Raw genomic sequence first — 26,383 nt, forward strand, 5'->3', positions numbered from 1 at the left:
TCTCCCCCGGCCCCACAAGGGTTGATCTCTCACACGTAGGTATCATTATACTGTCTCATAAATTGTTATTGCCTTCATGGAGTTAAAATGAATAACATGGAATGTACGGGGTCTTAACGACAAGGTAAAAAAAGGGCATTAATGTTTAAATACAGTCACAGACCCCATATCTTGTTTCTACAGGAGACCCATCTCCTGGGGAATAAGATTCTGGCGCTACGTAGACCCTGGGTACGGCAATCATTTCATGCGACCTACTCCAGTTATGCCAGGGGAGTGGCCATCCTGTTGAGCAAATCCCTTCCTTATAAGGTCCTACATCTACAAACTGATCAGGAGGGCCGATTCATAATCCTTTTGCTGGAGATTAGAGCAGTGGTCTATGCTTTAGTAAATGTATATGTTCCTCCTCCCTTCAATCAACGGGTCCTCTATAAGCTGTTTGAGCATTTAGCTGCACTACAATTCTCCAGACTATATATAGCTGGAGACTTTAATTCCATTTTGGATCCATCCCTGGACACATCCAATCCGAATAGGGTGTTTTCACCGGACTTACTTCAATGGGCACAAACACTTAATTATACTGAGATCTGGCGATGGAAGCACCAAACCACTAGGGCATACTCCTTTCACTCTGCCACCCATAGGTCGGGCTCCAGGATTGACCTGATTTTCGGTAACATGTGCCCTGGCGGCAGTGAGGGGGGTCTCGTACTTACCTGCAGGCCTCTCTGACCATGCGCCCCTGGAGGTCACCTTGGGGTTGTCTGATGCCGGGAGTCGAGACTGCTGGCGTTTGGCACCTAAATGGTTGCATGACTCGAGGGTGGGAGAGGAAGTTTCTCCTAAACTACAACAATACTGGGAGATCAATGAGGACTCAACATCAGCTCAGGTAGTCTGGGATGCATTTAAGACTAACACCAGGGGAGAATACATCTCAGCGATCAAAGCTGTTCCTTCTGAGATGTCTTGTTAGGTTCAGGCACTTGAGGAGGGGGAGGCTAGAGCGGCAGAGGCCTTTTCTGGCTCGCCGACTCCAGGTCACTTCAGTCAGCTAGCTGAGGCAATAAGAGCTTTGTCTCTGCATCTTGCTGCGGCCACACATCTGGATTTGACCTCTCTGGCTGGGAGGATCTTTGAATCCGGAGACAAAAATGGCAAACTCCTAGCAAATTTAGTTACGGACTCTAGATCAGACTGTGGTGTCAGAGATCTGTGGGTCTGATGGTCAGATGATCTCTTCTCCTGAGCTAATTTTGGGTGAATTCAGATCCTTCTATGAAAAACTATATGAAGCAGTCCCTGGCTGGCCTGAGGACCGGCGTAGGGAGTTTTTACACTCTTTGCGCCTACCCACTCTTTCGCAGGAGGATCTTGAATTCTTAGACAGAGATTTTACCACCGAGGAGATAGAGGAGGCAATTTGCTCGTTCCCCAGTGGCAAAACACCGGGTCCGGATGGATTACCTGGTGAGTGGTACAGAATGTATGCCTCATTAATTGCACCAAAACTGCTAAAGGTCTTCTCTGAAAGTAAAAAACAGATGTTCTTGCCCCCCTCTATGTACCAGGCACACATAGTCCTCATTCCTAAGCCTGGCAAAGATAAATCCCTCTGTACTTCCTATAGGCCAATCTCCTTGCTAAACTATGATCTCAAAATCTTGACAAAAATATTAGCGACCAGGTTGCGGGTGATTCTTCCATCCCTGATCAATATAGACCAGACAGGATTCATGCCTGGGAAGTCAACAGATATAAATTTACGCAGAGTATTCACACATCTTCAGCTACCTTCCAATGAGTCCTCCCACGAGGGTAATGGTTTCACTAGACATTGAAAAGGCGTTTGATTCGGTGGCATGGCCTTTTATGTCCTCGGTTCTAGAGGTTATGGGTTTTGGTGAAGAATTTTGTAGGTGGATTGCTCTTTTTTGTATAAGGACCCGACAGCGCAGATAAAACTCAATGGTGCTCTGTCAGCACCCTTTTTGGTTGGAAGAGGGACAAGGCAGGGTTGTCCACTATCGCCGGCTCTGTTTTCCCTGGTGATGGAACCCCTTGCCTCGGCCCTTAGGCAGGCGGATGGGGTTAGGGGCATACAGGTGGGAGCCATACATGAAAAAGTAGCTTTATACGCAGATGATCTCATCCTTTTCTTGAATGACCCTGCTCAGTCCCTCCAAGAGACGCTGACCATTCTTTCAAACTTCAGTAGTTGCTCGGGTCTCAAGGTAAACTGGGATAAATCCCAAATTTTACCAATTGATAAGGCTGCAAAGGACATAGCAAACCCCAACCTCCCCTTTATTATGGACAGACAAAATGAAATATCTAGGCATTCACATCTCCACATCTACACTGACTATTATTCCCTTAACTTGGAGCCATTAATACACTTGAGGACTAGATTAAAGGCGTGGGCGAATTTGCCCCTCTCTCTAATCGGCAGGATCAATTTGTTCAAGATGAAGCTCCTACCTGCCTTTCTTTATGTCCTCAGACACACCCCTGTCTGGATCCCCTAAAATGTATTTCGCCTGATAAACTCTATTTGATTATCTTTCCTCTGGGGAACCGGTCAGCCGAGATTCAGACTGACAGTGCTACAGAGACCTTGGGGAGAGGGAGGCCTAGCTTGTCCCGACCTCCACTCCTATTTTTTGGCGGCTCTGTTATCTCACGCCCACAACTGGCTGGTCTCTGATGAGTCCAATGCAGCAGTGGCTCTGGAAGCAGCACATCTGGGGTCATATGAGGCGCTAAGGAACCTCCTTTACCGGGGTACCAGATCTCCCTTCCCCCTTACAACGGCAATGAGAGCGGTCATACGGGCGTGGTTGGTGGCAAACTCAATGCGACCCATGCCCTCTGGACATATATCACCACACAGCCCTCTCTGGTTTAACCCACAATTGCCAAAATTTGGGTCCATTCCCGACCCTAGTGTCTGGGCATGCAAGGGCATTAAATATATAAATCAAATCTGTTTGGAAGGCCGACTGCTGTCATTTGACCGGTTGAAACCACAATATGATTTACCCAACTCACACTTATTTAGATTCCTGCAGCTTAGGCACGCCTTTAACACTCAGTTTGATAATGCTCAGGTTGCTTTTTACACATCGACTCTGGAGACTCTGCTCAGGGACGAAGCTCTACCAAAGCCCTTATCCACCATATATAAAGCGATACTTCCTAACATACACACGGGACTAGAAAACCTTCAGGCAAAGTGGGTGGTGGATTTCCCCTCACTAGACGCTGAAGATTGGGAAGAAATTTGGGAGTGTCCCTTTTCACAGCTAGTATCAGCTAGAGATAAATGAGTGCAATTTAAAATAGTACATAGGGTTTATTACACGCCCGTGCGTCTGCACAAAATTTATCCGTCTATTCTCGCCTCCTGCTGGAGATGCAACTCGTCCTCAGCGGATTTTATTCACATATTTTGGAGCTGTCCTCAGATCGAAATTTTTTGGTCTGAGGTGACCAACTCTATTATGACCATCACCACGGTTCCAGTACCACTGTCTGTAGAGGTATGTCTGCTGGGACTTGTGGAACCCTTGGCCCCCGGTCAGGCAATCAGAACCCTGCTAGGATTATTACTTTACTATGCCCGCAAGTCGATAGTACTCAGATGGAAGGCATCATCTGTGCCCTCATTAAATTTTTGGAAGAGGTTAGTAAATGCGGCCCTACCACTATACAGGGCTACCTCACTGCGGTTGTGCCAAAAAATACCACAAAGTATGGGATATCTGGACGGACTCCCTGTCCACTAATGCTGACTCGATGGACGATTAGTATCGTTCCACTAAGTACCACAATTGTCCAAGTGACATCTCTGGCCTCATAAACACCCCTGGGTTGCTCAGTCAATAGTTATGGGGAGGGGGGGAGCGTGAATGCAAATATGTAATTATAATGGACACTTTATCTCATAAGTATTTACAGTAAGCTTTGTAGGGGATATGTAGAATCGGCAGATTGATATGGATATTCTACACAGGTGGTTGAGCGTACAGTGGTTTAGGTAGGTATGCATGTTCTATGTACTGCCTTACCCTTTTTTTTTTTTTTTTGTTTCTCTTTTAGTTTGGTAAGTTGTAGTGATTGAGCCTGGGTATGCCCAATAGGCTCTGTAGTGTTTTGTTCACATCTTGAAATGTCCATAAAGATAACTTAAAAAAAAAAAAAAAAGTTTCCCGCTTACCAGAAATTTCTGCGGTTTGAAATGTAAAATAATTTTTTCAATTTGTGGCACTGCCATCTGGCTTAGCCACAGCACTACGAGTGTTCTGAAACATTCTGGCACCTCCTTTAGCCAGGTTAAGGGCTCAAGGCAAAACGGTCCTAGCCTATTAAAAGGATCTACTTTTTAATAGATCATTCAGTCTCAGGTCTAAAAACAGAGTCTGATCTCAGCTGTAGATATCTGAAATCTCTAGGTTGGATTCTCAGCCTAGGAAGATTCTCCTTAAAACCATCAAGGAGGTTACTTGGGGGCTGGTTATAGAAACCATACAGAAGAAGGTATTCTTACCCCAGACGCAAATCATTTCCTTTGTAGGACTAATTCAACTTATCAGGATAAAGGAAAATTCCTTCATTCGGCTGCAGGAGATTTTTAGGGTAAATGGTGGCCTCCTTCAGGGCCATCCCTTACGCACAGTTTTATTCAAAGACTGCTTCAAGACACCATCCAGTCAGTCTGGAATAAAGAGGATTCAGGCCTTGTTTGTTTCCAATACGCTTGGCTCCCAACATAGGTCGGAGCCTAAATTGGTGGTTGTTATCCAGCAGGAGGGAAAATCTTTATCCTGCAAGGTGCCTTTTAGACTGGGGAGCAGCCCTGGAAGAAGATTCTGTCCAGGGTAGTTTGTCCAGGTTAGAGGACCTTGCCTATCAACTTTGTTGGAAGTTTCAGGCAGTACATCTGGCCATAGAATCTTGGCAGTCCGATTATGGGACTCTCCTGACAGGATTCGGTCTGACAGAGCCACAGCGGTGGCTTACATCGATTACCAGGGGAGGCACGACAGGTGAATAATGTTCTAGCTTTGGCAGAACACAACACTCCTTGCCTATCAGCAATTTTAATATTTCAGGTGTACTACTTGAGACGCCAACAATTATTTCCGGGAGAATGATCTCTTCACCACGACCTCTTCCTAGCAATATGCAATATGAAAGTTTGGGCTACTGTGCAGATTTGTGCACATAGATGAAGGCAGGGTAAGCCTATGGCTATAGTGCTTGTTAAGTGAGAAACAATAGTAATCCTGGCAAACCACATTTCCCTTATAAAGTGTCATATATACTGATAGCACAAGTATAGCAAGTAATGTAATTTAAACCTGAATTCGAAGTAAAGATTTTATAAAATAGTTACATTGTGCCAATATAAGTATGTATATGCCATTGCTGTGGGATCCCTGTAGAAGCTGGACATCACTGTAGTAGTAACTATACTAGAATACGTGGAATTCTTCAATAGGTTTGACAGTACTTCTTCCTCCATTGAATTCCCTTCATCTCTGAATTCTCCACTGTTCTCTGGCATGCGTCTCCTTCCCAGATATCTTTTTTGACCATCGACAAGTGTGTCAGTGGTCATATGACCCACAAATACTGTAATAGAATTTAAAAAAAAACTTCTTTGGGTAATAAAAAAGAAAAAAAATGTAAGAAACAAATCAAGGTCATCCCTGGTTTTGCCCAGTCCGCCATTGGCAAGGTGACGTCACTTAACATTTACTGTCAGCGCTTGTCCACCCTCAACCACCAACTGGCTGGACTTATAGTTAGGTAAGTTTAGCTTCCCTACCCTTCTCTCCAGTTATCCAAAACCAAAGAAATTGTTTTGGCTGAAGTTCTATTTTAAAAAAACTAGGCTGTGGCCTTTGCCCTTTCTTATCAAAGTCCATTTGAAAAATCACTGATTTACACATGCCAGTTTATTTTTTTTATTTTTTTTAAACTACTGTACAACACTTTTCTAGTTCTAAATCTGCATGTACAGAACTTACCAGTAGAGGGAGACATGCTTCTAGATTAAGGAAATAGGAAATGCTGCCAAACTGCCCTATGAACTAATAGGTTCCCTCCAGGTATCTAGATACAAAAAATTATAATGTTTGGCAACCAATCTGTTCTTAAATGTATCTAGTTCCAGCTAGCAACATGTAGAGATACCTGAAAGACCTGCATTTCATCGTTTTGGGCAATGGACAGGATGTGCAATAATTGAAACAAAGCTGACCTTTTATTATATAAAAACTAACCATGTGGTTTTTTTGTTTTTGTTTTGTTTTTAATTTAAACTGTTCTTTATTCATTTGTTAAACACTTTTGGCAGACAAATAGTTGTTGCAGTTTGTAAGTGATACATTTTGTCCTTCAGTAATTGGCGTGTTGTGAAATGAGCAGTGGAGACAATCCCAGAGCTAATTAACATTGCTTGGCAAAAGATAATCTGTAAAAACTGTAAATGAGCAGTGCTGAGAGTGACCTGTAGCGCTCTTTCTGTTTAGGAGAAACAGTCCAAAATCACAGCACCAATCACAATTCACACATCTCCAGGATAGTTGCAGTGTAGATGAGGCAAAAGGAGGTCAGGCTTGTTGATGACAGAAGGAGGAAATGGCAGGAGGTCGGCCATTTCATGCACAATGATAATGCAGTCAGAGGAGCTGTAACATGTGTAAAAGCACTTGTATTTTCCTTGCAATTTGTTGATGCATCTGACTGTAGTCTAATGTTTTATTTTTTTTCATTGATTACATGCACAGATATGAAGCTGAAACTTGGCCATATGTGAAGGGTGTACATGATTTGCAATGGTGGGTGTTCTCGCCCACCATTGCATGTTCCAGTCACTTTTTTGCATTCCATATATAAAATAAATGCCATCATGGAGATTTTGAACCTCTTGTAATATACGTAGCAAACCTAGGAACTTGGAGATCTCACCACCAGAGTTACTGACTGGTTTGAGCATGACCCGGCATTCAAAATTTTGAGTGGATTAATCCCTTAACTGTAGGGCTGTGTTGTTTAATGCTATTCTGCTGCCTTATCTTTAATAAAGCTTATTGTTTTATGCTGTTTTATTTTAAGAAAACCTGTGAGGGCAGCTATTGCATGTCTCAGCAGGATCTTCCACCCATCTCTGGAAGTTGCTTCATTGTGCTAGTTCCAGTGCCAGTTACAACCATTTAGGTTGCACTAGGATGTGTCTTTCACACAACTTACACCACTTCAAAGCGTAGGGCAGTGTGGAACTGCAGCTGTGGAAAAAGTCGCTTCTTAGACAAGTAACCTCCATCCTGGCAGGCTTTCTTTAAATTTGTTAATACCCTGACACCTTGTTTTATCTTTTCCCTCTGCAGGGTCTCATTGACGCCTCGCCAAGGCTTGCCACGCCTAGTGCTTAAAGGAATCTTCCAGGGTGCCAAAGTTGTGCGAGGACCTGACTGGGAATGGGGGAACCAAGATGGTAAGTGGTCAGATCTAATAGTTTGCAGAGCCTTTAGACCACAATAATTGCAAAACTCAGTAATTTTTCTTTTTTTTGTCCTAAGTGGATTTGTTACCCTAATAGGACCCTAATGTTTGAATACTGATTAATGGGAAACATATGTTTACTGTGAAAGCATTTGTAAGAATTAGTACGGTGAGATGTGTAGAGATTGTCAGCTTGGTTAGTCAGAGGTTAGCACTGTTGTCTTGCAGTGTTGGGGCCCTGGGTTAGGGACACTTTCTCCTGGAGAGCTTGTATGGTCACCCATGTTTAACATTAATGATAACCTATAAGAAGAGTTTATGAACAAACATGCCAATGCATAAGGTACAGTTTAGTTGATGAACTTGTCACCTATCCAGGATAGAATTAGCTGCAGAGCTCTTGTGGTCTCCTTCATCAGGAGTAGACAAAAAACATAGAGCGTAATTCTAGTGAACAGGGGAGGTCTGGCAACCTTAGGCCTGGGGGGCAAGTCCAGTCAAGTGGCCCATTGAACCACTGAATCAGCTCACCACCCATCTACACCACATTCCCCGTACAGAGAGAGAGGGAGACTGCTCCACATTGCCCCGAAGAGAGAGAGACTGCTTGACACTGCCTGCACAGAGAGAGAGACTGCTTGACACTGCCTCCACAGAGAGAGACCGCTTCACACTGCCTGCACAGAGAGAGACCCCACTTCACACTGCCTCCACGGAGAGAGACCCCACTTCACACTGCCTCCACGGAGAGAGACCCCACTTCACACTGCCTGCACAGACCCCGCTTCACACTGCCTGCACAGAGAGAGCAGTCACTTTCTGTGCAGGCACTGTGAAGCAGTCAGTCTCTGTACAGGCAGTGTGAAGTGGAGCAGTCTCTCAGAGAATGGAGCAGTCTCTCAGAAAGAGACTGCATGATTGCCCCCAGAGAGACTGAGAAAAAGAGCTTGCCCCTTCCCCACACCCAATACACAGACCAATGAGACTGCAGGAAGATGAAGACTAAAGACTGTGCTGTCACTGCCACCACACTAAGCACTACCTGTGGAGTCCGGAACTTCTCTGGTAAGTGAGCACCACACCACTAGGCAAGCCAAGCAAGCAGAGTAGCTGAGAGTCACAGTGAGCACAGCAGGCTAAACACGCAAGTCCTGCTGTCTCCCCGGCATGAACACCAGATTCCCCAGGGTGCAGGTTCCTCCTTTCTCAATTGCGGATAGTAAGAAATGCACATGCAGGCGCATGCCGGAGCACAGGCCAGATTAAGGGCATTGTGGGCCTGATGCTGCAGTGGAGCAGGTTTAGGAGTGGCAGGGATATGAGGTAAGTAATGTCATATCCCAGCTCTTGCCCAGACTTGGTCATAGCCCCACAGGGCTGTAATGTTAGGGAAGCCCAGAACTTGAATTACCAAGCTTCCGTAAGAGCCGTGTGTCGGTGTGTGCTCTGAGGTGAAAGTTTCCAAGCCATCAGAATACAGTGATCACTGCTGGCAGCTATAGCAGCCAGCACTGATCGCTAAAAAACATAAAGACACGCTGGTTGTACTGTCAGTTGATGGAGTCAAATTCTGTACAACCAGTCTGCACAGAGATAGATTGAAATGTCTGGTGAACCGGCAGAATTTCAATCTGTCTATTGTGGCCTAAGTCCACCAGTCTCTGGGTTTAATAATATCCTCAAATCTTCTGAAAGGGGGGCTCCACTTAGGTGTAGAAATTCACTTTGAACTTCACCTTATTTCCAGAACTCTCTTTAGGGTCCTTAAACACTGAAGGTGCTGTACAGGCGTTTTAGTACTAAAAAATAGCACCTGTAAAGCACTTCTTATGTCACCCCAGGTTTCCCACTGGGGCGGTGCACTTGAAGGACATTCTGAAAAGTCCAGCAAGCAGCATTATTGGGGCGGTTTGGGAGAGGTGCCCAGCCCATTGAAATGAATGCAACACGGCCGTTTTTAACACTTTCTTTGGCCACTAGTGGGGGTTAAAAGTGCCCCGCTAGCGCTACTAAAACAATGGTAAAGCGCCACTTAAACGAGCAGTGCTGTACTACTACCGCCCACATCGCCCCAGTGTGAAAGTGCCCTTTGGTATTATATGTGCAAACAAAAAGGTGAGACCACATCTAATACCTACAGAGAGTAATGGAAATAAGGCAGAGTTCAAAGTGAACTTTGTCATTACCTGCAGGGATTGGCATTTAGGGGGGTTAAAGCAGGCAGGGATGAAATGTGATATCAACTATTCACTGCCTGTCAAATGCCTCTAAAAAGTGACCTGAGCATGGATCACTTTTCAGAGGAGTGGCAGTGGCTGCTGCAAGTGAATACAAGCATTTAGGCTCACACTGGTGTGCTGCGGTTTGGCTGCAGTGCGGGTGTACTGGCGGGTGTCACACCCCCTCAGACTTCTTTTAGGTTACTCATTGTTGCTGCATGTTCTGAAAGTGCACCAAACATGCAGCATGCAGGATGTTTTGTGCACTTTCAGAACATGCAGTAAAAATGTGCATCCTCTATGTCCCAGGGGCAACATGCAGGATGACTGCCAGTACACCAGCACTGCAGCCAAACTGCAGCATGTCAGTGAGAGCCCACATCATACCACCTAGCCATAGGAGGGCAAGGTACTGGCACAGGCTGCTAGAAAAAAACTCTTTGGCTGCAGAGAGGAGGAGAGAGGAGGAGCTCACTTACTTGGATGGTCCCAGCCTCCCAGGAGCCTCACTGGATTCCAGCCAACTGCTCAGATTGAGCAGAGAGCAGGTCCAGCCTCTGCCAGCCAATGGTGTGGAGTAGGGAGGGGCTGGGCGGGGCTGTGCTGTGTAACACAGACTGTCAGCCCTGACATGAAGACATGGCTGGCTCACAGTACTGGACTCGGCCAGCTCAAGAACTGTGCATGTTGCGGTTTTGAGCTGCCTTTGCCACCGCATATCAGAGCAGCCCAGGGGGCAATTGCATCCCTGCCCCCTGGCTCAGCCCTCCCCTGCTAGTGAAGAATGCAAATGACAGGACATTAGAACCGAAATAGAATTAACAAACAATATAGACTTATTTGGCATTGTACTTGCATATCAAGGTAGATATTTGTGTGAATGTAGCATGTTATTTATTAAAAACGACTAAGCTGTGCAGAAAACGTAAGTGGTTTCCCAGTGTCCGGGGCTCCCATATACAATTGTTATTCCATGAGATTCGAACGTGGATAAAAAGTTGGAAAAAGATGGAGGTGTCCAAAAGATCTCCCTCCCCCAACCCCCGATAAAACGTTTTCTGCTCGGCTTAGTCATTTTTAATAAATAACATGCTACATTCACACAAATATCCACCTTGATATGCAAGTACAATGCCAAATAAGTCTATATTGTTTGTTAATTCTATTTTAGTTCTAATGTCCTGTCATTTGCATTCTTCATTAGAATTACGCTCTGTTTTTTGTCTAACCCTGATGAAGGAGACCACAAGAGCTCCAAAACGCGCAGGGTTACAAGCTCTGCAGCTAATTCTATCCTGAATAGATAAGTTCCTCAACTAAACTGTACCTTTCACATTGGCATGTTTGTTCATAAACTATTTTTATGATGTTTTTTATCAATCTTTTGAATAAATAAAATTGTTTCTATATATTCCACTACGTGCCTCCAAAGTCCACCACCAGGGGTTTTTCTTCTTATAGGTTTTTTATAGGATGTAGCACAACAAAATTGCACAGTAATGCCAATCTATACATATGTATTTTAACATTAATGATAAGGATGTTACATTTAGTGTTCACAGGATGGATATTAGTCAGAATTTTTTTATAAATGGGTCACCAAAGGAAGCCTCTACATTTCTGTGTTTATGACCCATGTAGATAATCGGTTTCCCCCACGTTCCAATGAAGGACACAATCTGATTGGTTGTTTGGAACCTACACAGTTTTTTTTGATCTTTCCAGTTTGTGTGCCTTTGTTATCCCTTCTTTCTTTTCTTTCCATTATGGCATAGGAGTGGTAGGAGGCTTTTTCCACTAACAATGACCAATCGGCCAAGGATTTCCAACTTTTTGAAAAATGCCTGTATTCCACTACAAATACTGATGCATGCAAGTACTTCCTATTTCTGTGTTTAAACTTTGCACCCCAAGATTGTAGCAATGGCGTGTTAATCACTCACATCACTTGTTATTGTTGTGCATCATGTGCTAAGGCTTATAATATATGGGAATGCATTATATCACAAGTAAATAGTTATACATGAAATAGTAATAAAGTACCATAATTGTATAGATTTTTAAAAAATATAAACATTTAATAACTCCTTTTTTGAGCTTTATATGGAAGTAATGTGATTAAAAGACTTTCATATGGTGGTCCCTCCGCACAAAGTGAATGTGTCTATGTGCTAAGGCAACGTGAATTTATAGTATCATACAGAGAGTGGAATATTGATGTAAATGATAACAAAGGGAAGACATTAGTCAGATGGCATTAGCTGCCAGTCGTTTGGGATATTTTCATCTCTTGGCACATCTGTACATTGCAGATCCCCTTGCGGTGAGTGGCAATGCCCCAATGAGAATCTCCCTGCCACTTGTACATTAAACAATTTGCCTTGCTCACACTGAAATTCCATTACAGCAATAAAGAAAAGGTGGGTGCTGCTCCTGATCTCTCATTGTTCTTACGGCTATCATTGTCGCATTATTGCACACCCAGCCACATGTAACTCTTCCCTCTCCAGACCTCTGGAGCTCTGGAGAGGGACCAAGACCAAGGCAGCATCGATCTGCTAGTGTGCTTGTCATGGTCAGAATGAAAAACACAGAAGGGGAACTGGCAGGATCACTGGGTAAATTTGTGATTTGAAAACTACCAAAGAAACCATCTAGATTTAACTTGAACAAAGCCCATCACATTCTATCTATTTTAATTCCATTCATCCTGTAAAAGGCAAAACTACAACTTCAGTATGAAGGCTAGCACTGTATTCCCATGCTACCAATACATGGCCCGTGAATGGCTAGTATAAAATCAGTCAATTCCCCGATCCACACTAAACTGCATGAATGGAGAAATGTCCGCTGCCAGTTTTTCTATTTAGACAGCTGCAGCATCCATGGCTGCTTGGATACAATGGCGCTGCTGAACAGTGCATCTAAAGGAAGGTCATTGTTCGCAGTAATGTAGTGAGGAATATACTAGCACAGATAATGTTTCTGTTATCGTATAGGAATACGTTTTTATTTTCACAATGTTGTAGTCAAAAATAGGACATTGTTAAACTTTCAAATCAAACAAATCTCGGGGTCCAGATGAGCTTCCCAAAAACTACTATAAGAAGTTCTCTGAACACATAGTCCCCCACTTGGTATACCATTTTAACTATTTACAAGATGGAGGCTCCATTCCTCTGGACGAGAATACAGTCTTCATCATTGTCATTCCTAAAAACCACAAAGATGTCACCAACTACCTCCTGGCGCCCAATTTATTTTTATTTTTTTGATCAACTGCAACTTCAAAATACTCACTAAAATATCCGCCCTGTGCCCAAATTCTTTCCTAGAAAAATACATACACAGAGGCCAATAAGGGTTCATTTCGATACTGCCAGACACTGGATCAAGTACGCAGGACACTAGCTCTCATTTCCACGCTTCATTTTCGATGGGACGCTCCGATCCATAGGGAAATCATGCTTCTGCCGCCAGACTTACACAAAGCTTTCTCCTTCCAAGGGCATACAATTCCATCAGAAAACAAACCTAAATATTCCTTCATCTCCATTCAGCAAGGCACCAGACGGGGCTGTCTGTTATCTCCACTACTTTTTGCAGTAGTTATGAAGCCCCTGGCTGTCACTATTCGCTCTCACCCAGGGATAACTTCCAGTCGACACAAGCACAAATATGCCCTGTTTGCCTACAACTCCGTCCTGTATATCTCTTCTCCCCATATTACATTAACTAATCTGTTACCGTTACTACGAAAGTTTTCAGAATTTTTGGGTTTACTACTGAACCAAACTAAAACTATAGCCCTGAATGTCAATCTACTCTTTTAAGTTTACATACCCTGGCAGAATTTGATTTCTTGGCCATTTTTCAGAGAATATGAATGATAACACAACAACTTTTCTTTCACTCATGGTTAATATTTGGCTGAAGCCATTTATTATCAATAAACTGTGTTTACTCTTTTTAAATCATAATGACAACAGAAACTACGCAAATGACCCTGATCATAAGTTTACACACCCTGGTGATTTTGGCCTGATAACACAAGTTGACACAAATGGGTTTGGATGGCTATTAAAGGTAACCATCCTCACCTGTGATCTGTTTCCTTTCTAATTTGTGTGTGTGTATAAAAGGTCAATGAGTTTCTGCACTCCTGACAGACCCTTGCATCTTTCATCCAGTGCTCCACTGAGGTTTCTGCATTCTGAGTCATGGGGAAAGCAAAATAATTGTCAAATGATCTGCAGGAAAAGATAGTTGAACTGTATAAAACAGGAAAGGGATATAAAAAGATATCCAAGGAATTCAGAATGCCAATTGGCAGTGTTCAAACTCTAATCAAGAAGTGGAAAATGAGCGTTTCTGTTGAAACCAAACCACAGTCAGGTAGACCAACTAAAATTTCAGCCACAACGTCTAGTAAAAGCTTTTGGGATGCAAAGAAAAACCCACAAATAACTTCAGGTGAAATACAGGACTCTCTGAAAACATGTGGTTTTAAGATGCACAATAAGGAGGCACTTGTAGAAAGATGGGCTTCACGGTTGAGTTGCCAGAATAAAGCCTTTTACTATGCCAATGTCACAAAGTATCCCGCTTACAGTACGCCAAACAGCACAGAGACAAGCCTCAAACCTTCTGGCACACAGTCATTTGGAGTGATGAGACCAGAATTGAGCTTTTTGCCCACAACCATAAACGCTTCATTTAGAGAGGAGTCAACAAGACCTATGATAAGGATACACCATTCCTACTGTGAAACACAGAGGTGGATTGCTGATGTTTTGGGGATGTGTTGGCTAGAAAGGCACAGGAAGTTTGGTCAAAAATGTTGGCAAAATGAATGCAGCATTTTATCAAAAAATACTGGAGGAACATTTGTATTCATCATCCAGGAAGCTACGCATGGGACGTAATTGGACATTCCAACATGACAATGATCCAAAACACAAGGCCAAGTTGACCTGTCATTGGCTACAGCATATAAATAAAGTGAAGTGGCCATCTCAGTCTCCTGACCTCAATATCATTGAGCCACTCTGGGGAGATCTCAAACGTGCAGTCCATGCAAGACAGCCAAAGAATTTACAGGAACTGAAGGCTTTTTGCCAAGAGGAATGGGCAGCTTTACCATCTGAGAAGATAAAGAGCCTCATCCACAAGTATCACAAAAGACTTCAAGCTGTCATTGATGTTAAAAAACACGGTATTAGGAACTGGGGTATGTAAACTTTTGATCAGGCTCATTTGGGTCGTTTCTGTTGTCATTATGATGAGTGGTCAGATCTAATAGTTTGCAGAGCCTTTAGACCGCAATAAAGGCAAAACTCAGTCATTTATTTATTTTCTCCTAAGTGGATTTGTTACTTTAATACCCTAACAGAACCTTAATGTTCTAATACTGCTGGTATGTAAACTTATGAGCACAACTGTGTGTACTATACTATACCAGGGTAATTTTATTACTGGAAATAGAATAAGAGGGTTCTCTATTTTTTTTTATTTTTTAGACCAACCATAAATGTATTGCCCTATTGTAACTATCGCTACTAACCATGTACCCTTGAATGCCTGGTTTAGCTGTTTTTGCTCAAAAACAATGATTGTGCCAAACTTGAGAGCCTTTGGTAGTGTACGCTCTGTATATTCCTCTTCCTTATTGTGCTCTTGTACTTCTTTTGTAAAACAGAATAAATAGATTGAAATCTAAAAAAAATAGGACATTGTTTTAATGTAAAACATTTTTCTTTGTTCTGTTACCTAGGTGGGGAATCTAAAGTCGGCCGGGTTGTGGACATTCGCGGATGGGATGTGGAAACAGGACGCAGCGTGGCAAGTGTAACTTGGGCTGATGGCACCACCAATGTTTACAGAGTTGGGCACAAGGGCAAAGTAGATCTAAAGTGCATCGCAGATGCTCAGGGAGGACATTACTACAAAGATCACTTGCCTAAGCTTGGTAAGACAGACAGTTTGCATTAACATTAGTGTGTCAGTTTTATTTATTTTTACATTTATTATGTCAGCCAGCCACTTACTAAATAATTGTCATTCTTAATTAACATGGCTTACTTTGTAGTTATGGACAGATTACCACCTCCTTTTGTTGGAACAATATGACATCTTCATTTTTCCTAGGCTGATCAGTGTTGACCACCAGCAAAATCCCTTTTTGGGGTTAAAGTGGGAATGGTTTAATACTCTGTCTGATTTTATTGCTTTCTTTGTGCCCATTGGAGAGATTTCCCCCTCATACCATACCCCAGTGACCACACAAGATGTGAAAAAATCTTTATAATGGACACGAATGACCATGAAAACCTGGCAGAGGTTCTACCCCTCCTAACTCAATTTATCCTTGTCATTTTAGAGCCTTTTTGTATTGTTTTTCACATGTGCTAAAATGCACTTTTTTTTTTTTTTCATGAAAGCACACTTAAAACCCAAAAATATTATATGTTGTCTAAAATCAGAGGAACCATAGAATAAAATGATGGTAGTTGCAATATCTCGATTTGTACAATACAAGACACAGGCAGAGTATTCATAGACCTTGGGTTTTAGGCCCATATATTCAGGTGATTGGACCAAGACTAGCAAGACTTTCGGAGACGCACTTCCTGGACACCTCCCCTAATACTCTATCTAGTCCATGAGCCCTCCGGTTTATGCTGGTGTCCTAATGTGATGGACTTCTCATTTACAGAGAAATCACTCTTCATTTTACTTAGCTGAACTCCTTCACTGTCTTCCAGCATACCATTAAAAGCAGTGCATCCAGATCAGTTCAACCTCTGTAAAACCTTTGGAGCTGTACCCAGACCCGATGTTGTGGGGACAGCCTACAGTGTTGCTTTGGGCATTGATTCCTGCATGAGCAATCACTTTGGCATTCTGTGCAACGCATGTAGTTAGCCACAGGGCTATATACAGGTCCAGGGCAGGGGTTTATGCCTCTGGAACCCAGACCCTGAAGTTCCGTCCAGAGGTAAGCCTACTGTGATGGACGAAGCCTGGACCCAATATAGGGACCTGCCTTGTGGAGAGGCAAGACAGCGTTATCCTGTGTCTCTGACTGTTACTGAAACAACCAACATTGAGGGAGATTTACTAAAACTAATGCGCACATTATTTGGTGCAGCTGTGCATAGTAAGCAATCGGCTTCTAGGTTTTATTGTCAAAGCTTAACTGAACAAGCTGAAGTTAGACAGTTTGTTACTATGCATAGCTGCACCAGATTCTGTGTGCACCAGTTTAAGTAAATATCCCCCCATTGTGTGTTGGAATGTATTCACCATTACAATGCAAACTTTTCAAACTTAGTACTAAATTTTAACCACTCAGATCCCAGTTTCAGGTGCATGACCAGGTGTTAGATCACACCCCGGATTAAACACTTTCTCGTCACTTCTACCTAGTGCCCCTTGTACAGGTACTGAGGTGCTCCCTTGCACTCTCTGAACATGAGGAAATTAGCTACAGCACAGTCTGCACCCAGGTTACTGTGTTCGCCTGCGCTGATCTAGTCTGTGAGTACACCATGGGCATGACCTTCACCTGAAGCAATGGTGGAAACCAAATGAAAGTTAGCCACAACAAAAGCTCAGGCCAACATCTGCTCTGTAAAAGCACTGCACAACATTTGTGCAGGAATGCTTCCCTTGCACAGGGCCTTGACCTTATTTTAACACGCATCTCTGCATCCAATTCTAGCGCCATCTCAAGCACTCAACATGCGGTCTACCTGACCAAGGAGGCATTTTCTGCATCTGTGCCACCGTTCCTCGGACAGCTGATGACTTTAACACAGCCTTCTGGGTCCAGAGCTCAGACCTGCCAGGCTCTTTCCCAAACCCCGCCATCTCTGCTTGAGTCAGATACCGAAAAGCCCACCCCAAAATAGGCAGAGGACGGACTCAAAAGCAGTGTTAGAGGAGGCAGCGAAAGATTTCTCTTTCCCAGGCTCCTATGCACCTGATAGTGATATGCTAGCTTCTACTGTATGCAAAAGCCTTGGAATAGTCACACTTGATCCCCCTCTGTCTCACCATGCCCCTTTTGGTACAAAGAGATCTACTAAGTCTAAAAAAAAATTGCTCTTCGGGAATAAATAGGATGGGGATTTTATGATCACTGGGTCAATCCTGAAAAGATTTTCACTCCTCTGAAAATGATTTCCGAACTCGCTGTTCTGGTTATAGATCTTGCCTTCTCAACCTTAAAGCAACATCTCACTGTTTTCAACTGATGTTCCTACTTTCAAATAGTTTCCGTATAATAGGTTTTAGGCCTCTATCGCACAAGTGTTTACCCATCTAGCGGATACTTGCAGCTGGAATGACATGTGCATGCGAATACCAATGGGCACTCAGCCTCTATCAACTAATGACAGGCTGACAAAAGCTGTCACTGTTCGCATTAGCTGCACACCACAGGGTTACCTGTGGTTAGGGTTAGATGTTTAAGCCTGGACGCAGACATCTGTCCCTAACCACAGGAGGGCAAGAGGATCTTAAAAGCTCTCTTTACACTTGCAGGCCCATCACAGCAATCAGCTATTCCTGCTATTTGTCTGTCAGACCACAGGCAACTGGAATTGATCAGTGTACAACCATCTTAATCTTATTTTCCTACTTTAAAGTGGTTGTAAACCTTTACACACCGCTTTTACCTACAGGTAAGCCTTATTATAGGTATTGGAAATATCTCCTGTTAGGTTTAGGAGATCTTTACCATATACGCTCGGGCCGGCATCGGTGCATGCGCACTAAAGAAAGGGCATGGTCGTGCCGTTACTATATAGCCTGTGCCGTGACTGTCAGCTCCTGCACGCATGCGCGGGAGTGACGTCACTCAACTCCGGCCAGTCACAGAGCCGGAGTCCACGGCCCCGGAAGGAAGAGGGGTGAAGAAGTACACGGCCAACAGTGGCAACGTCGCAGGCTTTGTTTGTAGGTAAGTAAACATAATGGGCTAGTATGCAATGCATACTAGCCCATTATGCTTTTACTTTGGAATAAAGAGGAAGAGAAATACATCAGGGTTTACTTCCTCTTTAACAGAACAGTTGCAGCATTTAACTTCTGCCTTGTATCTTTATGCTTATGCCCTATAACTGGTCATGACACAAATTTCTGGAATGACTTTGATTTCTATTTACACACACATGCAGAATCTTGTAGCTGAAAGCCTGGTCAGCTAACATTGTTTGTAAAAGACGCTCATATGTTTGCCCTTTTAAAGGAGGATGTTTTTTTGGTTAACCACTTAACAAATTCAGGATGTCACAGAAGGGAAGAATTTAGTTCAACAGTGAATAATTTGAATAAGAGCACTCTTCAGGAGCCTCTACCTCTTCAAAACACAGAGCACTCAATTGCTCTACCCAGGTATCAACTTCAAAAACAAAGTTCAGCCCTTTCAGCATAAGACTTGACCCGCAAAGCCTATTAAAGTGATTGTAAAGGCCTTTTTTTCTTTTCTTTTTTTTTTTTTTTAAATAACAAACATGTCATACTTGCCTCCACTGTGCAGCTCGTTTTGCACAGAGTGGCCCCAAACCTGCTCTTCTGGGGTCCCCCGGTGGCCCTTGCGGCTCCTCCCACATCAAATAACCCCCTAGGAGAAACACTCTCATGGGGGATTGTCTTGTGGGCTTGCTCCCGAGTCCAGCATTTGGCGTCCGTAGCCACCGAATGCACGACTCAGCCCCACCCCCGGCTCTTGCATCATTGGATTTGATAGCAGCAGGAGACAATGGCTGCGCTGCTGTCAATCTATCCAATCAAGACCTGAGAACCCTGGGCAGAGAGATGGCCCATCCCCGTGGATGAAGTTCGAGGGCTCAGGTAAGTAAAACGGGGGGGGGGGGGCTGGTCACTGATAGGTGTTTTTTCACCTTAATGCATAGGTTTACAACCCCATTAAGTCTCCTCAAACGCAAAGAGATGTCTGTTAGTTTGCCCATTTCTGGGTCAAAAATGTCCCTCACTTTTAAAAACAATCAGTGGTTTCAAAGGGATACAAAATAGAGTTCAAATCTCTACCTCCTCACCACTTTATTTTATCAAATCAACAAAAATCTGTCCAAGTCATTCAGATTTACAGAATTCCATAAGGTTTCTCGGGTTGTAGCTTTGCCAGTGCTGCCACAAGACCGGTTCCAAGGATTTTATTCAAATCAGTTTACAATATCAAAGCCCAGCGGGAATATTCATCTTTTCTGGACCTAAAGTACTTTTTTTTTTTTTTTATCTTGCATGGAATCTTTAGTGATTTTTTGCCTATCTGAAATAAATTGAATACCTATCAACCTTTGACATACAAGATGCCTATCTTTAGTGAAAGTTTCTAAATTCCAGTTTCTTGCACTGCCTTTTGGCCTATCCTTTGCTTTCAGAGTATTCCTAACACCTCTTCTTGCCCTTCTAACAATTCATAGAATACAGGTCACAGGTTATCTGGACAACCTTCTCCTGAAGGGCTCCTCTACCTTCTGACTGTCTGCAAATGTTCACAGGACAAGTCAGGGGCTCCAGGCTTTCATTGGATGATCAATTTATAAAGATCTGCTCCTCAGCCTCCTTTTCACCTGGAATACTTGTGTCTGGTTTTAGACACATCCAAAGCAAAGGTTATCCTTCAAGTGAAGAAAATGCTTTCTCACAATGAGATTATCCACAAGAGTTCTAGGCCTGATGGTAACTTCTTTGAAGGCTGTGTCATTTGCCCAATTTAATTTGATACCTCTCAAGCGAAGCATTTTGTCTGGAACAAGCATGCTCCTTTTCTTGACCTCCTCGTTCTTCTGTTTAGAGAAGTCTTTCCTTCCCTATCCCTGGAAAGTGATAACAGGCCAGTCTTTTAGGCTGTGGAAGAGTGTTCCTCATGGTCTTGGGAACATGGTCATTGGTGGAAGCCACACTCCCTATCAACATCTTGGAGAAAAAAGATGGCTCTTCAACCCTGCACCCCCCTTCTGCAAGGATACCTAATCGGGATGTAGTCAATACCATAGCCATGGCCTACATCAACCTCCAAGGGGGCACCAGGAGTCATGCAGCCTTGAAGGAAGCCATCCAGATCATCTTATGTCCAGCAATATCTGCGGTCCACATCCCTGGATTGGACACATGGAAAGCGGATTGCCTCAGCCGCCCCTGCCTGGATCAAGGGGTATGGGTCCTTCAACCTGATATGTCAGACATGAGGGACCACGGCTGTGGATATGCTGGCCTCCAGGTTCAACAAATGGCTACCTCTGATTATGGTGTGGCCCAAGGAGTGACTAGCACTGCCATTCAATGCCTTGATTAATCCCCTGTTCTCAGTTCGGGCTAATTTATGCCTTCCCTCCAGTGTAAATTCCACCCCATCTGCTTCATAAAATAGACCCAGAAAAGAAGCTGGTGATTCCCCTTGCACCAAATTGGTTCAGAAGAACCTGGCACACAGACATACCCAGACCACTAGGAAATGACCCCCTATTCTACCGTGCTTCTCAGTCACTGGCTTTATTGGCATACCTTTTGAAAACCACACCTTTAGATAATCTGGCTTTGTCATTTTTCTTTGCCTGGGGTGAATACATGCACTTTAATATCTGGCTATTCTCCCCAGGGCCGGTACAAGGGAGAGCGGGAGGGGCACCTGCCCTGGGCGGTGTCTTAATCTGTGGTGAGGGGGGTGCACTGGGAGCTTCGGTCGCTTCTCCTGCCTGACAGTTCTTCTCCTTCCTGTTACTACACAATGTATGGATTCCGGAATCCGCCATTCCAGGACTTCAACTCTGCCTTATCTCTCCTGCACCAATTAATCACTCCTCTCCTTCAAAGCTCCCCTGTCAGCTTGTTCTTTCCCGGCCAGGTCACTTCAGTCTTCCTTGTTGGTGACGTTCACTTTGTCCGGTGTCCTGTCAATTACTGTCTCCTGTCAAAAAGTGCCTCAGATGGGTCTGCGCATTCACAGTACCAAATGTCACTCCAGCTGATATTTTGATCAGCTGGTGTGACATCAGCAGCACATGCGCAGATTGTCAGAGGTATTTTTTGACGGGAGGCAGTTTTCGATGCTATGAAAACAGTGGAGGGAGACGCTATTCAAACAGTGGAGGGAGAACGTACTTATCAGATAATACCTTTGCTGCTGCAGGGTGGGTTTTCCATGGGCGTGTTTTGTTTGTTACAGGGCAGATTTAATGTGTTGAACGTTGGGTTTTGCCTGTCTGTAAGGGCAGGTTGCAACTCGCACAAAACCTGCCCTTCAACATACCCAGAACCCCCCCTGCAACAGCAAGGTTTAATCTGACAAGTACCTTCTCCCCCAGCTGTTTGCATAGCATCGGATAATGCCTCAGATGATCTGCGCATGCACTGTGTCACGCTAGCTAATCAACATATCAGCTGAAGCGTTGATTGGTACTGTGCATGCACAGACCCATCGGAGGCATTTTTCTCAATAGAATACCAGCTCATCTCACCAGCACTTTATCTTCCCTGCACAATCATAAGTCAGCACGGATTCTGCTGTTCACATTAACTCTTCACCTTCCTCTTTCAGCTGTCCCCTCCATAAATGTGCACTGCACATCCTGCAGAGCTGAGACCCTTTTCATTCCAGTTTACTCCTCTACTACCTGTCCTGTTCCTAATATGCAGCCTTAGCACTTTCCCTGCAGTCCTTCACTATGCTCTTCATTAAAACATACTCTTATTACCCTTACTAGTACCCCACGTTTTCACTCTTTCTGCCCTAATAACCAGAGTGCTGCTGTTTGACCGCAGTGTGATTTCTATGTGTGGTTTTAGGAGCACTCCCAATGAATTTTATTACACGGCGCATTTTCATGAAAGTGCATCAAAGTCCTGCATGCCTCATCATTGATGCTCTTTCAGAAAACACACTGTGTAATAAAATTCATTGGGAACGCACCTAAAACCTCACTACCAAACCGCAGTGCACTGGTGCGAGCCCACTAAAAGGCTAGGTTCACACCTTTCCATGTCAGCCACAAAATTGTGGCTTTCCAGACACACACACACTGTCCATTAGTAGACACACATGGTGTTTCTGTCTCAAAAGTGAAAATATCGGGGTCTGTTTAGAGTCCTGATCTTTCACCAAAGCCTCCCAACAATGCTGTTAAAAATGTTAAAAAAAATATATATATATATATATATATATATATATATATATATATATATATATAATTCTAAAAACGATTAAAAATTTTTTAATTTTAAGAAATAAATATTTAAGGGCTTGTTCACATGTTTTGGTCTCTAAAGAGTGATCAGCACTCAGATTGCTCTTCAGAGAGCATTTGACAGGTGGTAAGGAGCCCTTGTATCGCCTCCTTACTGCCTGCTTTATTCCCTCCAGCCCTGATGTAGCATGCCTCAGCCATGGGTCAAGTTCTACAAGGGATATAATTTGTACTGCAGCAGTGAAGCAAAACATCACAGCCGCAGAATGTGTACATCCCCAGGCACTCCCTCTGCAGCTAAAGGGTGTATCGGTTGAAGCATGCCCTCTCCTGGCCATCATAATTTAACCACAACCACTCATTGCTGCGGCACTACGCGCACCACATGCCACTTTCTCCCTGAAAGGTTACTCTTTCAATTTCAAAAGTTGCACAATATGTTAATACTATTTCAGTGCATGTCACAAACATTACATGCATTACAAACCTTACACCATTATTAGCCCTATCTGAGCGGGGTGTGGGGGGGGGCACGCAGTTTGCCATGTTCGCCTTGGGCACCAGATGACCTTGTCCTGGCACAGATTTTCTCCTTTACACCTTTCACATTAATAATGTGTTTTCACCCACAGAATGCTATAAACTGTAGAGACTGTTGTGTAAAAAATCCCAGGCAGTAAGCAGTTTTAGATGCAGCCACCATGCCTGGAACTGGTGTTAATTTTGACATCAAAATTTGGCTTAGTCTTCGTTATAGTCCTTTGACTAAAATGCCATTTTGATCTAAGTTGTATTTTAGTCATCTGAATTGTTTTAGTTTTAGTCATATTTTAGTCTAATAAAATAGTATTAAATTAGTCAACAAAAGCAGTTTAGTCAACGAAATTAACACTGCTTGGCACCAATAAGACTACCACAATCAAAGCTGCTTACATTCTGTAGCTCTTCTCATTTTAATGTTTTGAGAACAACTCAACTTATTTCTGCATGATGTACGTTTTTTGTGTTGCAGCCCTGCTATTCTCTGTAGGACTATACTTATTGACCACAATTATATATTGGATTCTGGAGTTTAAAGACGACATGTTTTTATGGTTTATAAAAACAGAATTTTTTTTTTGTGGTTTATGAAAAGAAGACATAATTGTATAGCTTGGCTCCAATCTAGTCAGTGCTATAGCTTTTATAATAACTGAATATTTCTAAAGCTTGTACCCTAAAGCCCATAAATGTGCCATTTGGCCAGCACATTTGATATACTTTAAGCTGGATGTAAATATATCTTAGACCCCTCTCACACTGGGGTGACAGGTCCGTTAGCAGTAAAGCGCCGCTAGTTTTGGCGGTGCTTTAGAGTCTTTTTAGCTGTGCTTTTAACCCCTGCTAGCGGCCAAAGAAAGGGTTAAAACTGCTTGTGTTGCGGCGCTTGCAAAAACGCTTTACAGGTGCTTCGGAAGCACTGTGCATTCATTCCAATGGGCAGGGATGGTGTAGGAGCGCAGTATACTGTGCTCCCAAACCGCCCAAAAGATGCTGCTTGAAGACCCCCCCCCCCCAGTGTAAAAGCACTCAGGCTTTCACACTGGGGAGACATGAGAGGCAGCTTTCAGGTGCTTTACAGCTGTTATTTTTAGTGCTAAAATGCCTGAAAATTACCTCAGTGTAAAAGGGGTGTAAAGGCAAAAACTTTGTTTTTTGTTTTGGATAGAGTAGAGAGGGGAACACCTGCCAGGTTTTTATTGCTGCCTGTGCCCTGATTACCACTTGACTTTCGGAAGATTTACACTGCTTCATGACCAGGCCATTTTTTTCAGTGCGGCACTGCTTTACTCTGACAATTGCGCTGTCGTGCGACACTGTACCCACTTCAAATTTATGTCATTTTTTTCCCACAAATAGCACTTTTTTTTGATGGTATGTGATCACCACTGTGTATTTTGAAAAGAAAACAATGATTTTTACTTTTTCCTTTAAAACCTATCCAATCCTTTTTTTTACAAAAATGCAATTTCTTCTTAAATTTAGGTCAATATGTATTCTGCTATATGTTTTTGTTGTAATAAGCATATATGGATTGGTTTACGCTAACGTTCTAGCATCTACAGACTATGTAATATATTTAGGGGATCTTTATTTTATACTAGTAATGGCACGATCAGCGATATTGCGGTGGACAATTGGACACTAACAGCCCTTTCACACTGGAGGTGTTTTTCAGGCACTTTAGTGCTAAAAATAGCACCTGTAAAGTGCCTGAAAAATGCCTGAAAAATGCCTCATCTGCAATCCCAGTGTGAAAGCCTGAGTGCTTTCACACTGGGGTGCTGCGCTAGGAGGACGTCAAAAAAATTCCTGCAAGCAGCTTCTTTGAGGTGCAATGGGCAGGGCCATCAAAGCGCATGCAAAGTGCCTTGGCAGCAGTGCTTTGCGGGTGCTTTTAACCCTTTATTCAGCCGCTAGCAGCCAAAAAGTGCCTCTAAAACAACGGTAAAGCGCCGTTAAAATTAGCGGTGGTTTACCGCCGACGCTCCCATGCTTTAAATGTGAAAAGGCTCTAACTGATATTTTGCGGGATCCAGTGACACTAATACAGAGATCAGTGCTAAAAATATGCACTGTCACTATACTAATGACACTGGCTGGGAAGGGATTAAACATCTAGGGGCAATCAAAGGGTTAACTGTGTGCCTAGCCAGTGTTTATATGTGTACTGTGAGGTGCCTTTACTAAGGGAAGTAATGGATTTTGTTCCGTGCTTTGCAGGAACACAAAATCCATTAATTTCCCCCTGTCAGAACTGAAATCTGCCTTGGTTACATAGGCAGATCTCAGTTCTCTGTGTACTACTGATGATTGGTGGGCGCCGGAAGTCATCCAATGCCCAGCACCCGCAGATCGGCTTCTGCTGTGAAAAAAAAAAAAAAATATATATATATATATATATATACACACACACACACAGTGGGGACAGAAAATATTCAGACCCCCTTAAATTTTTCACTCTTTGTTATATTGCAGCCATTTGCTAAAATCATTTAAGTTCATTTTTTTTACTCATTAACCACTTTCAGACCGGACCATTTTGCTGGTAAATGACCAGAGGTCTTTTTACACTTTGGCACTGCGCTGCTTTAACTGGTAATTGCGCGGTCATGCAATGTTGTACCCAAACAAAATTTGCGTCCTTTTCTTCCCACAAATAGAGCTTTCTTTTGATGGTATTTGATTGCCTCTGCGATTTTTATTTTTTGCGATATAAACGTAAAAAGACCGCAAATTTTGAAAAAAAAATGATATTTTCTACTTTTTGTTATTAGAAAAATCCAATAAACTCAATTTTAGTCATACATTTAGGCCAAAATGTATTCAGCCACATGTCTTTGGTAAAAAAAAAGTCAATAATTGTATATTTATTGGTTTGCGCAAAAGTTG

General features: G+C 43.1%; 1 protein-coding gene across 6 annotated transcripts in view; it reads left to right on the forward strand.

Moving 5' to 3' along the window:
* The window catches only part of MIB2 (MIB E3 ubiquitin protein ligase 2), a 278,178-nt gene that overhangs the window by 143,810 nt on the left and 107,985 nt on the right, over positions 1 to 26,383 (forward strand). For all 6 annotated transcript variants that reach the window (XM_077457589.1, XM_077457592.1, XM_077457591.1 and 3 more), the window contains 2 exons: positions 7,404 to 7,510; positions 15,511 to 15,705. In XM_077457589.1, the coding sequence (XP_077313715.1) occupies positions 7,404 to 7,510; positions 15,511 to 15,705 (302 nt within the window). The remainder of the gene's footprint in view (positions 1 to 7,403; positions 7,511 to 15,510; positions 15,706 to 26,383) is intronic.

The sequence above is a fragment of the Lithobates pipiens genome, unplaced genomic scaffold (genome assembly GCF_037356315.1).
Source record: "Lithobates pipiens isolate NorthernLeopardFrog02 unplaced genomic scaffold, aLitPip1_a1.2 Scaffold_27, whole genome shotgun sequence".
NCBI classification, from domain to species: domain Eukaryota; kingdom Metazoa; phylum Chordata; class Amphibia; order Anura; family Ranidae; genus Lithobates; species Lithobates pipiens.